Here is a 13,154-nt window from a genome sequence, read left to right as displayed (position 1 = left end):
ATGTGTTTGGTTGTGTGGTGTGTGTGTGTTGCTGTGTGTGTGTGTGTGTGTGTGTCGTGTGTGTGTGTGTGTGTGTGTGTGTGTGATGTGTGTGTGTGTGTGTGTGGTGTGTGTGTGTGTGCGTTGTGTCTCTAAAATGAATAATGGTGATATTGATAACAAAGGTGTCTGAGCTGGATATACAGTGCCTTCAGAAAGTAATTGAGACCCTTGACTTTGCCACATTTTGTTACTTATTCTAAAAAGGATTAAAAAAATAAAAAATCTCAGCAAGTTTTTCGAAATTGTTGGCAAGTTATTCCAAAATTAAAAACAGTAATACTTATTTACATAAGTATTCAGACCACTTTGCTATGAGACTCAAAATTGAGCTCAGCTGCAATCCTGTTTCCATGATCAAATGACCCTAATCACACAACTAAGACAATGCAGGAATGGCTTTGGGACAAGTCTCTGAATGTCCTTGATTGGCCCAGCCAGAGCCCGAACTTGAAACCGATCTAACATCTCTGGAAAGACCTGAAAATAGCTGTGTAGCAACGCTCCCTATCCAACCTGACAGACCTTGAGAGGATCTGCAGAGGAATGGGAGAAATTGATAAGGTAAAAAAATAATTTAATACATTTTAGAATAAGGCTGTAACGTAACAAAAAAGTGGAAAAAGTCAAGGGATCTGAATACTTTCCGAATGCTCTGAATACTCACTTGCATGTAATGTATATTGACTGTTTCTTGAATTATTATTTGCATGACCTGTGTGTGTCATTCCTTCATGCCTTAAATATTACAAAAGCTGAAAATACAGTTGAATGAAACAGAATAAAATGGAATAGAATAGACTGTTACTCACTGATGTGTACAGATGGCCCTCCCCGTTCATGGAGATGTATAACCCTGTCTTCACAGACTGAATCGCAACAACTCGGAGACCCACAGGAATCAAGTTGAACAAAGCTGGAAGACAGAAAGATGGAAAGAGCGGCAGAGGGGGACAGAGTCAGTGACAGGCGGAGATAGAGACAGACAGACAGACAGGCAGACAGGCAGACAGGCAGACAGGCAGACAGACCAATTCCCCATTCAAACCACTGGAGAAAACCCTTCACAACATTTCCCGCCAAGATAGACCTGCCAAAGGGGGCGGTGTTGCAATCTACTGCAGAGATAGCCTGCAGAGTTCTGTCTTACTATCCAGGTCTGTACCCAAACAATTCGAGCTTCTAGTTTTAAAAATCCAACTTTCCAGAAACAAGTAACCTCCAGACGAGCTTCAATGCCATACAACTCTCCTTCCGTGGCCTCCAACTGCTCTTAAATGCAAGTAAAACTAAATGCATGCTCTTCAACCGGTCGCTGTTCGCACCTACCCGCCTGTCCAGCATCACTACTCTGGACGGTTCTGACTTAGAATAYGTGGACAACTACAAATACCTAGGTGTCTGGTTAGACTGTAAACTCTCCTTCCAGACTYRCATTAAGCATCTCCAATCCAAAATKAAATCTAGAATCRGCTTCCTATTTCGCAACAAAGCATCCTTCACTCATGCTGCCAAACATACCCTCGTAAAACTGACTATCCTACCGATCCTCGACTTCGGCGATGTCATTTACTGTCACAACTTCCACCGAAGTCGGCTCCTCTCCTTGTTCAAGCGGCGTTCGGCGTCACCAGTCTTCTAGCCATCGTCGATCCACTTTTCATTTTCCATTTGTTTTGTCTTGTTTTCCTACACACCTGGTTTTCATTTCCCTCATGAATTGTTGTGTATTTAACCCTCTGTTCCCCCCATGTCTTTGTGTGGAATTGGTTGTTGTAAGTGCTTGTGCACATGTTTACTGGTGCGCGTCGGGTTTTGTACCCATGTTGGTTATTTCTTTATGCCGYTGGTTTTGCAATTAAACTGCTCCGGCTATTACTTTGTTCTSCTCTCCTGCGTCTGACTTCCCTGCCACCAGTTACGCACCCCTTACATTTACAAAATAACTTCCAACACTCTACCCAACAMATTGGATGTAGTCTATCACAGTGCCATCCGTTTTGTCACCATAGCCCCATATACTACCCACCACTGCGACCTGTACGCTCTCGTTGGCTGGCCCTCGCTTTATACTCATCGCCAAACCCACTGGCTCCAGGTCATCTACAAGTCTCTGCTAGGTAAAGTCTCGCCTTATCTCAGCTGACTGGTCACCATAGCAGCACCCACCCGTAGCACGCACTTCAGCAGGTATATCTCACTAGTCACCCCCAAAGTCATCTTCTGCACATCAATTACTCCAGTGTCTAATTGGTATATTGTAATTACTTCGCCACCATGGCCTATTTATTGCCTTACCACCCTTATCTTACCTCATTTGCACACACTGTATATAGATTTTCTTCAACTGTATTATTGACTGTATGTTTTGTTTATTCCATGTGTAACTCTGTGTTGTTGTAAGTGTCGAACTGCTTTGCTTTATTCTTGGCCAGGTCGCAGTTGTAAATGAGAACTTGTTCTCAACTAGCCTACCTGGTTAAATAAAGRTGAAATAAAAAAWWAAAAATAAATAAACAGTAAYCTCAAATAGTCTTTTCAATACAGGACTGTCGTTACAATTGCTTTACAGAAATCTGGTAAAATTACGTTTGTAATGTGGCTAGCCACTGGATGGCTCTGAATGCACTGTCAGCATGCAGTCAATGCTATTAACTACTTTTGGAGCTAACTAGTGGTCTCAAGTCGTATCCTGATGTCGACAGCAGATGAACGTTATATTCATAATTTAGCTAACTTAGCTAATTAACATATATTTAGCTAATTAACATAACTTAGCTAATTAACATACAAAACATGTTAGCTATATTACCCTGCTAGCTAGTTAGCGTTAGCAAAATGTTCAATRGAGGTCAATTAAAGCTAGTASTGCTGAGTGATTAGTGCTTTTTTGAGATCGGTTCGGTTTCCGTTCGATAATTATATATTTTTTTACACTAAATGCATTATGAAATAATTGCATTTAAATAAATGACAGCTACCCTCAGACATCACCTGCCCTTTTCCTGACACTGACAGTGGGTTGAATKCTGTAACAACACAGAATAAAACAATTCCCAAGAGCACCATGATGGTGGTGAATTCCCATTACTGCTTATCGTTTATTAACCATCATTTAAGCACATGAATTACTTCACATTAATAATATATTTCAGCTGTGTATATAACTTATATTTTTTATGACTTCATTATTTTCATTCCTTGAGTCATCATCTCATCTCTGCTCAGGTAGTAGCAACCAGCCATCCAGACAACCATCTCACGTTATCGCTGTGCTCCCCATTGAATGAGTCATCCCAATTAACTAGGCTAGTAGTAGCTAGCTGGCTGCCAAAATCATTTTACTAGTTCTTCAAAGTAGACTGCTTATTACCGACTACCTCAACTATCAATCAGGTCGAGCTACMKSWCKKYYYYTTYCCTCTCGTTGTTGTGTTGTGTCATTCCTCTCTCATGCGGCCAGCTCATATGGTCTGTGTGTGTATCCGCCTCTGTCCATGGCCGGAAAGAACAGGCGCAATGGATTCTATCTAGAGAAAATAAGTGTTGAGCTCACAAAAAAATAAATACATGGAATTCAAGTAACTGAAATCTCCCCCCAAAATAAAGACATTTCGGTTAATCGCTCAGCACTAAGAGCTAGCTAACCAGCTAGCAAACAATGTAACAAAAGTATAATTTTGTTACATTGATGGACCTGGGAAGTAGCACTGGAAAAACCGGAGCCACCACAGGAGCGTGGCTGATTTAATARGTCCTTTTTGGCCGCAGAACACACTTTGGCCCTGTTAGGTAATGGCCATTGTTTTGTTTGTACTGATTGAGAAATAACAGGGCTAGTCTTGGCGGCGACACTAAGCGTTCGCATCCCAAATGGCACCCTATTCCCAACATAGTACACTCGTTTTGTGTAGAGCCCTATAGGTTGTACCAATGTATAGGGAATAGGGTGCCATTTGGGATACAGCCAGTGTGTGTATGGCTGATTTAGATGCACAGTATTAAGCGCTCCTGACCATTTGAGGTAATTGGTATTGGCGTGGATGTACAGTAGGTAGAGCAGAGTGAGGGATGTGAGACGTACAGTGCCTTCGGAAAGTATTCAGACCCCAAGACTTTTTCCACATTTTGTTACGTTACAGCTTTACTCKAAATGGATTATATWTWWWWWWAAATCMTCAGCATTCTACACACAATAACCCATAATGACGAAGTGAAAACAGGTTTTTAGAAGTGTTTGCAAATGTATAAAAAWCWACAGAAATACCTTATTTACCTAAGTATTCAGACCCTTTGCTATGAGACTAGAAATTGAGTTCAGGGGCATCCTGTTTCCATTGATCATCCTTGAGATGTTTCAACAACTTGATTGGAGTTCACCTGTGGTAAATTCAATTGATTGGACATGATTTGGAAAGGCGCACACTTGTCTATATAAGGTCCCACAGTTGACAGTGCATGTCAGAGCAAAAACCAAACCATGAGTCGCAGGAATTGTCATTAGAGCTCAGARACAGGATTTCTGCAGCATTGAAGGTTGCCAAGAACACAGTGGCCTCCATCATTCTTAAATGGAAGAAGTTTGGAACCACCAAGACTCTTCCTRGTACTGAGTAACGGGTCTGAATACTTATGTAAATGTGATATTTCAGTTTTTTTTAATTTCTAAAAACCTGTTTTTGCTTTGTCATTAAGGGGTATTGTGTGCAGATTGATGAGGGGGAAAAAACTATTGAATACATTTCAGAATAAGCCTGTAACATCACAAAATGTGGGAAAAGTCAAGGGGTCTGAATACTTTACGAAGGCACTGTATGTATGGACACTGGGTTTTTAGAGGCATTGAGACAATATGGGATAGGGATTTTGGCTGATACTGTGTTGTGCAAATGTTGTTACTGTGTTAACAACGTGTCACTACATCGCTGAAAGTTCTGTGAGGTCCGACTGAACGTTCTACTCGATGCATTATCAATTGGTGCTGATGAAGTGAATTTGGGTGACTTGGAAAATCAATGACATTTCTAAAGGAGGCAAATAATTAGTAGGAAAACCTTTTGTCGTCATTGTGATGTCATCATATTGACTAGATGTAGTAGCGTAGCTGGCTACGTTGTGAAGGGAGAGCAATGGATTTTTAGCTAACTAACATTAGCATTGYTAGGTATTTTTGACAAACTTTGCTTGCCAATGACAACATTGCCATCTATCTAAAGTAAATCTGACGACATGGTAATAATGACAAAGTCGTTTCCCACAAATCATTTGCCTACGTTAGCAACGTCATCGTATTTCTAAGACAATGTGGTGTAATGTAGACAACATCRTCATTAACACATGTTTAGAAAAGTTGGTCCTCAGTGAACGTTCATAACAATGGCATGACCGTGAAACCCATGAATAGTTTATATTGTTTCTTAATGACATAAAATATGGATGGATTCTTTGGTTCAACTGACTATTGATCTTACAATCATTATTTTAGTAACATAACATATTCACGCATTTAATTACATTTCATACCATATTATTTATGACGTGTATCGTGTGTGTAATGTGTAGGTGCCCCTTGTGTATCCATAAACAAGGTTCTATTGGTCTATGGAAGTGACACGTGTCATCTCTGCTCCTAGTGACAGACACGGAGACAAAGCAGTGTCAAGCTAGAGTTATCGCCACACACTGAAATCAAATTAACCAGCTAGCCTGGAGCACTAAGGAAGCTGTGCCAACAAAGAGCTAAGAATACTCTCTTCTCTCTAGCTAGCCCACTGTTTTTGGACCACTTTCCATCTCAGAGAGAAGAACCCACCTGCTTTCTGTGATTGTCATTTGAGATAAGTGCCGGTACGAAAAAACAATATAATACAGCTGAGGTTGGGAGACAATTTACCATTACTTATCTTAAATCATACATCATACATAAAAAAAGATCTTCATTGGCTGATTATGAGACACCACAGTGGCTATGACCCAATATCTAGACTTGCATACTACTTAGAATGGAGTATTGGCCATGCAWACTATACAGTTCCACACGAATGTATGCAAAGTGACAACTTGTTGACACTGTAGCACAATGGTTCACAAACTTTTTTGGTTGCTCTACCACCAACCGAATTTAGCTCTGCCCGGAGTACTCCTGAAGTACCCCCTCATGTGTATTTTACCAGTAGGCCTATGGTCTCATGAGTCTTCTCAAGTACGCCCTGTGGATAGGCAAAGTACCCCCAGGGGTCCTAGKACACCTGGTTGGGATCCACTGCTGTAGCAGGATAGATGAAGAGACTGTATACTCACAGGAGTTACTGCTGTCATCCTTGGTCCCATCAAGAGAACCATCTGGGTTCATTTGCAAGTAGTATCCCTGCCTGCAATATAACCTGGTCACTATACCCTTGAGCTGGGGATCTGAAACACAGAGAGAGAGAGGGAAACAGGGAGAAAAGAGAGAGAGAGAGGTTAGCAACAGTATACAAATAGTTAGACCAGCTCAAGATCATTTATATTTTCAACCGAAGGAGAGAGAGAAGAGGACTCTACCACACAAATGCTCCACCAAAGAATCACTTCATATATACATAGACATAGAGCAAATATTCAAATCTCTATATRAACTGTAATATACTGTAAATGTAGAGAAGAGAGGTAAAGGATCGCAGAGTAAAGAGCAACCAATCCATTCTTATGTGGAAATTGTTTGAATATATTGTTTCATAATCCACTGTGTCTGGTTTGAAAACCATTCCATAAAACAAAGTACCTAACTCTTTATGATTGTTTTATGACCATTGTGAATTTTCAGAGGCAAATCATGTAGCTAAAATGTACTGCATATAAGCCATGCTTTACTCAGAAATTGGCCCAATCAAATGTGATTAAATTAATATGAAAAGCGGTCTGATAGCAAACTCAACAGCACCCTCTWCAGTTCTCTTCTCTGTGAGGGGAAATAATGGTTAATAATGTTGCACTGGAAATTCATCACATGGTTGTCATGTGAATTGGGGGATAAGATGGCCTATATTGTCTTAATAGAGCTGGGGAAATACTCTGGTTTAAAGTCTATTTTATCATTCATAATTACAGATAAGAGTTCAAGCGAATGTTCAAGTCATTTTCAAAACAGAATCATTTAACTGAAACAATTGCCTTCGCTCCTGTAGTTAAACGTGGATGTTTGAGTGAGATGTCGGTATTGGAACAGGTAGTAAGCTTTTAAGAGCTGCTTCCACCCACCACATTGGGAGGTCTTGCAGTGAACTCTTTATACATGCACATTTTCCACAGAAGAACAGTTGCATCCACTAAGAAATAAACATAATGCATTCATCTATATACAACACCTTAGCATGTGTGTGTGTGTGTGTGTGTGTGGTTTTGTGTGTGTGTGTGTGTGTGTGTGTGTTGTGGTTGTGTGCGTGTGTGCGTGTGTGGTGCGTGTGTGTGTGTGTGTGTGGTCTACCCAAGGGCCTAATGCCTTCCACATTAGCCTTATCGTAGAGACAGCTATCAGGCCAGATTTGATTCTCACTAAGCCCTGAGGAGATGAATAATCACATGAGCCCTGTGTGTGTGCGTTTATGTGTGTGTGAGTAAAAAAGGTAGAATTGCCAATGCGTATTAGGTGYTTTTATCCAAAGTGACAACTTTGAGTCCACACATTTTTGGATGTGACCCCAGTGGGAATCGAACCCACAACTCTGGTGTTGCTAGTGCCACAYACAAMCACTACAATACTGTAAAATACAATACATGATTACAATACAGATGGAAGGTGTATGATTGCCATCCCAATGAGAGTACCATGACATAAATTCAGACATGTGCCAGGCTTTGATTCTCCATGCCAAAAGGTTTCTTCCCCAGGTGCATGAACAATGAGGACATCTACTGCAAGGTCGATGAGAACCTATGCTCAAGACAGGCTTGATGCAAACCATTGCCTACTAAACATTTGTTTCATTTGATTACAGTTCACCTATGTTGTAATTATATCTGAAAAATACATTTATTTTTTGCATCAAAAAATCCGTGTGAGAGATCACACTGCTGTTTTCAACTCTCCCTCTCTCTCTCTCTCTCTCTCGCTCTCTTTCTCTACCGCACCTGCTGTCTCGACCTCTGAATGCTCGGCTATGAAAAGCCAACTGACATTTACTCCTTCAGTGCTGACCTGTTGCACCCTCTACAACCACTGTGATTATTTTCTGACCCTGCTGGTCATCCTGCAGGATGGCGTAGCAGTCGGACGTGTGTTTGTCTTGTCCCGTCTTGTCCCATGTAAATAGTCGTTTTCATCGTTTTTTTTCATATATATTTTAATCTCACTTTCCACCTACGATCTAAATATACTTTACTGCAACCCACCTCACCCAATGTGGTACAGATCTGCTATTTTTATACATTATAACAGGAACCTCCATCAGATGCTAGCCAGCTAACTAGCTACTAGGTAGTAGTCACTGTTAGCCACGGCTAGCGGTCTTCACCTTTAGCTCGGACACCAGCCAGCTTTAGCTCGGTCAATACCTGCCAGTCTGCACAGCGCGATATCAACCCAGAGTATATCGGACTGCTTTTCTCCACCACATCACCGGATTCCTGCCGCAAGCTCTGGACCATTACACTGGATCTAGCTAGCTGCAACCGAGGGGCTACCGCTGGCTAACGCCTCTGTCCCGAAGCAAGCACCAGTTAGCCTTGAGCTAGCATCGAGCTAGGCCCATCTCCCGGCTAGCCGAAGAGGTATACCCGCTAATCCGTGGAATATAATACCTCTTTTGCCAATTGGCCTGAACCCTTTATTGCCGACACGGAGCCAAGCCAATCCATCACGACTGGTCTGCCGATGTAATCGTCCGATGTGGTTTCAACAGGCTTTTCCGTTGCGATGTCGCCGAAGACCCATCTGCTAGCCCCGGCCCGGTAGCTTTCTGAACGCCGTGCCTCCCACTCGGCTAACATAGTAGCGACTACCGAACGGCTGCCGGACACACCTATTGCTGCTCATTGGACCCTATGATCACTCGGCTACACATGCCTCTCTCTAAAGTCAATATGCCTTGTCTTCTGCTGTTTCGGTTAGTTATTGTTTTATTTCACTGTAGAGCCACTAGTCCAGCTCAACATGCCTTAGATAGCTCTTTTGTCACACACCACACACATTGGGAGACCTCACCTGGCTTATCTGGTGTCTCCAGAGATGCAAGCTCTCTCATCGTCACTCAATGCCTAGGTTTACCCCCACTGTACTCACATCCTACCATACCTTTGTCTGTACATTATGCCCTGAATCTATTCTACCACACCCAGAAATCTGCCCCTTTTAATCTCTGTTCCCAACGCACTAGACCACCAGTTTTTATAGCCTTTAGYGGTACCCTTATCCTACTCCTCCTCTATTCCTCTGGTGATGTAGAGGTTAACCCAGGCCCTGTAGCCYMYWSYRYCACACCTATTCCCCAGACACTCTCATTTGTTGACTTCTGTAACCGTAAAAGCCTTGGTTTCATGCATGTTAACATCAGAAGCCTCGTCCCTAAATGTGTTTATTCACTGCTTTAGCACACTCCACCAACCCTGACGTCCTAGCCGTGTCTGAATTCTGGCTTAAGAAGGCCACCAAACATTCTGACATTTCCATCCCCAACTACAACATTTTCTATCATGATAGAACTGCCAAAGGGGCGGCAGGGTAGCCTAGTGGTTAGAGCGTTGGACTAGTAACCGAATGGTTGCAAGTTCAAATCCCCAAGCTGACAAGGTACAAATCTGTCGTTCTGCCCCTGAACAGGCAGTTAACCCACTGTTCCTAGGCCGTCATTGAAAATAAGAATTTGTTCTTAACTGACTTGCCTAGTTAAATAAAGGTTWAAAAAAAWWAAWAAWAATAATAAAATTTAAAAAAGGGGGCGGAGTTGCAATCTACTGCAGAGATAGCCTGCAGAGTTCTGTCATACTATCCAGGTCTGTGCCCAAACAGTTCGAGCTTCTACTTCTAAAAATCCACCTTTCCAGAAATAAGTATCTCATTTTTGCCGCTTGTTATAGACCCCCCTCAGCCCCCAGCTGTGCCCTGGACACCATATGTGAATTGATTGCCCCCCATCCATCTTCAGAGTCCATACTGTTAGGTGACCTAAATTGGGATATGATTAGCACCCCGGCCGTCCTACAATCTAAGCTAGATGCCCTCAATCTCACACAAATTATCAAGGAACCTACCAGGTACAACCCTAAATCCGTAACCATGGACACCCTCATAGATATTATCCTGACCAACTCGCCCTCTAAATATACCTCTGCTGTCTTCAACCAGGATCTCAGCGATCACTGCCTCATTGCCTGCGTCCGTAATGGGCCCGCGGTCAAACGACTACTCCTCATCACTGTCAAACGCTCCCTAAAACACTTCAGCGAGCAGGCCTTTCTAATCGACCTGGCCCGGGTCTCCTGGAAGGATATTGACCTCATCCTGTCAGCAGAGGATGCCTGGTTGTTCTTTAAAAGTGCTTTTCTCACCATCTTCAATAAGCATGTCCCATTCAAAACATTTAGAACTAAGAACAGATACAGCCCTTGGTTCAATCCAGACTTGACTGCCCTTGACCATCACAAAAACATCCTGTGGCGTAATGCATTAGCATTGAATAGCCTCAGCGATATGCAACTTTTCAGGGAAGTCAGGAACCAATATACGCAGCACGCGCTCCAGCAGGTATATTTCACTGGTCATCCCCAAAGCCAACACCTCCTTTGGCCGCCTTTCCTTCCAGTTCTCTGCTGCCAATGACTGGAACGAATTGCAAAACTCACTGAAGCTGGAGACTTATATCTCCCTCACTAACTTTAAGCATCGGCTGTCAGAGCAGCTTCCCGATCACTGTACCTGTACACAGTCCATCTGAAAATAGCACACCCAACTACCTCATCCCCATATTTTTTTATTTTTTTTTGCTCTTTTGCACCCCACTATCACTACTTGCACATCATCATCTGCACATCTATCACTCCAGTGTTAATGCTAGATTGTAATTATTTCGTCACTATGGCCTATTTATTGCCTTACCTCCCTAACCTTACTACATTTGCACACACTGTACATAGATTGTTCTATTGTGTTATTGACTGTGCGTTTGTTTATCCCATGTGTAACCCTGTGTTTTTGTCGCACTGCTTTGCTTTATCTTGGCCAGGTCGCAGCTGGCCTACCTGGTTAAATAAAGTTGAAAAAAATAAATAATGTAATCCATGAACGTTTGAACATCTTAATAAACAATCTGGCCTTCATGGCCGTGTACTCTCAACATCTCCACCCGGCACAGCCAGAAGAGGACTGGCCACCCCTCAGAGCCTGGTTCCTCTCTAGGTTTCTTCCTTGGTTCCTGCCTTTACAGGGAGTTTTTCCTCGCCAATGTGCTTCTACATCGGCATTGCTTGCACTTTGTTTTTTGGGGGCTGGGTCTCTGTACAAGCACTTTGTAGCATCTGCTGATGTAAAAAGGGCTTTGATTGATTGATTGATTGACTGATTGATCGCACATGGGATAAGAATTACGGAAATTTGATGTTACATTTTGATGGTTAGTGCAAGTGTATTGCCTAATGTGAAAACAGTGTAATGTAATGTACAGTACTGTAGCATGTTACATTCAAAGGGAAATGCTATTGGATTAACTGGTGGGTAAAAACAACTAGATTGAGAAGATATCATGTTGTGGTTTGGTGATTAAAATAATGTTCTCAAGATATTTCACCGTTTTTGGATCAATGGTTGTGTGGTGAAAGATGTGTCCAAACAAAATGAATGCACAATAAAAAGGTTTTGAATATAAGACTTGGGAGTTCCAAGTTTTACCAGTTTGGAGTTTTGAAAATTCACCACTTACTTGTGAAAAGAGCACCAAAGCAATTGGAGAAAAACTACTGACATCGCCCTCTCTCTCTGACTGAAGAGTATGGGACGCTAACGCTGAGGGAGCATAGAGACCACATTAGGATTTTCAGATGTCATGAATTGATATCTACATTTATGGAGACTTCATAGGCCAGCACACGTAAAGGACATTGTGATGCTTGCTTAGTAAGTACCACTTCCTCCAAATTTGGCCCATATCCTGGCGTGAACTTTGGACCTCTGCTTTGCTAGCACACGTGACCGCCCTCATGAAGCGTCTTAACAGTCAGCGCCACGCAAATAGGTAGCTATTTCCTGGGGACACTTCAGGCTGATGTGGGGACACTTCAGGCTGACGAGTAAGTTTCACACATCCCCATGTGCTACACAAACACACACACACACACACACAACACACACACACACACACACACACACACACACACACACACACACACACACACACACACACACACACTTTCACATGGATTTTTAATGAGAACACAATCCCCTTGAGTGAGAACAAGCAGGCAGAGACACTAAGATGGCCTCCTCCAATCAATTAAAGACTTTGATCAGCAGCGTTTAAAACAATCTCAGAGAGTGAGATTGATTCCTCAGACAGTTCAGCAGAGGCCGATTTGTAATAATTAAAATGGAGACAGAGCTGAGAGCTCTCTGCGCTAGCACACAGTGTGCAGAGGCGTGTGTGTGTGCACAAGTGTGTGAGCATGTGTGTGTRTGTGTGCGTCCTGGGGCGGCAGGTAGACTAGTGCTTAAGAGCATTGGGCCAGAACCCGAATGGTCGCCTTGAGCAAGGCACTTAACTGTAAGTCACTCTGGATATGAGTGTCTGCTAAATGTGACCCGTTTCAGAAAACTAGGCATATGTCGCGGGTCACTACTTCACAGGAGAGCCCTTTGAACGTAATCTTTTTTTTGGCAGAAATGCCTTCTGGAATATGTGAACTTTCCTGTGCCTTAATAACAAACTTGAATGCCATCTGTAAATATGAATAAAATTGTTAAGTTACGAGCCTAGTTGGTTTAGCCACAGAAAAAGRTGGCAACCTTCCCACTAGCCTTGATTGGCTGAGATAATGAGTGGGCTGGACATGCAGAGAGATGAGTTCGGATTGGTCTGCCATATAGCWCGCTTCTGTCTATTTGAGCTGGTTAATATGTGTAGGTAATCATGTCTAACGTGGCTTTTGAA

At 42.5% G+C, this 13,154-nt stretch overlaps 1 protein-coding gene across 2 annotated transcripts in view; it reads right to left on the bottom strand.

Moving 5' to 3' along the window:
* Positions 1 to 13,154, bottom strand: part of fgf14 (fibroblast growth factor 14) — a 295,649-nt gene that overhangs the window by 62,335 nt on the left and 220,160 nt on the right. For both annotated transcript variants that reach the window (XM_023980878.2, XM_023980879.2), the window contains exons 2-3: positions 6,340 to 6,450; positions 852 to 955 (exon numbers count right to left, since the gene is read on the bottom strand). In XM_023980878.2, the coding sequence (XP_023836646.1) occupies positions 852 to 955; positions 6,340 to 6,450 (215 nt within the window). The remainder of the gene's footprint in view (positions 1 to 851; positions 956 to 6,339; positions 6,451 to 13,154) is intronic.

This window comes from Salvelinus sp. IW2-2015, linkage group LG36 (genome assembly GCF_002910315.2).
Source record: "Salvelinus sp. IW2-2015 linkage group LG36, ASM291031v2, whole genome shotgun sequence".
In the NCBI taxonomy this organism is placed as follows: Eukaryota; Metazoa; Chordata; class Actinopteri; order Salmoniformes; family Salmonidae; genus Salvelinus; species Salvelinus sp. IW2-2015.
Note: the sequence above shows the minus strand (reverse complement) of the source record. Positions and strands in the feature narration are given on the sequence as shown.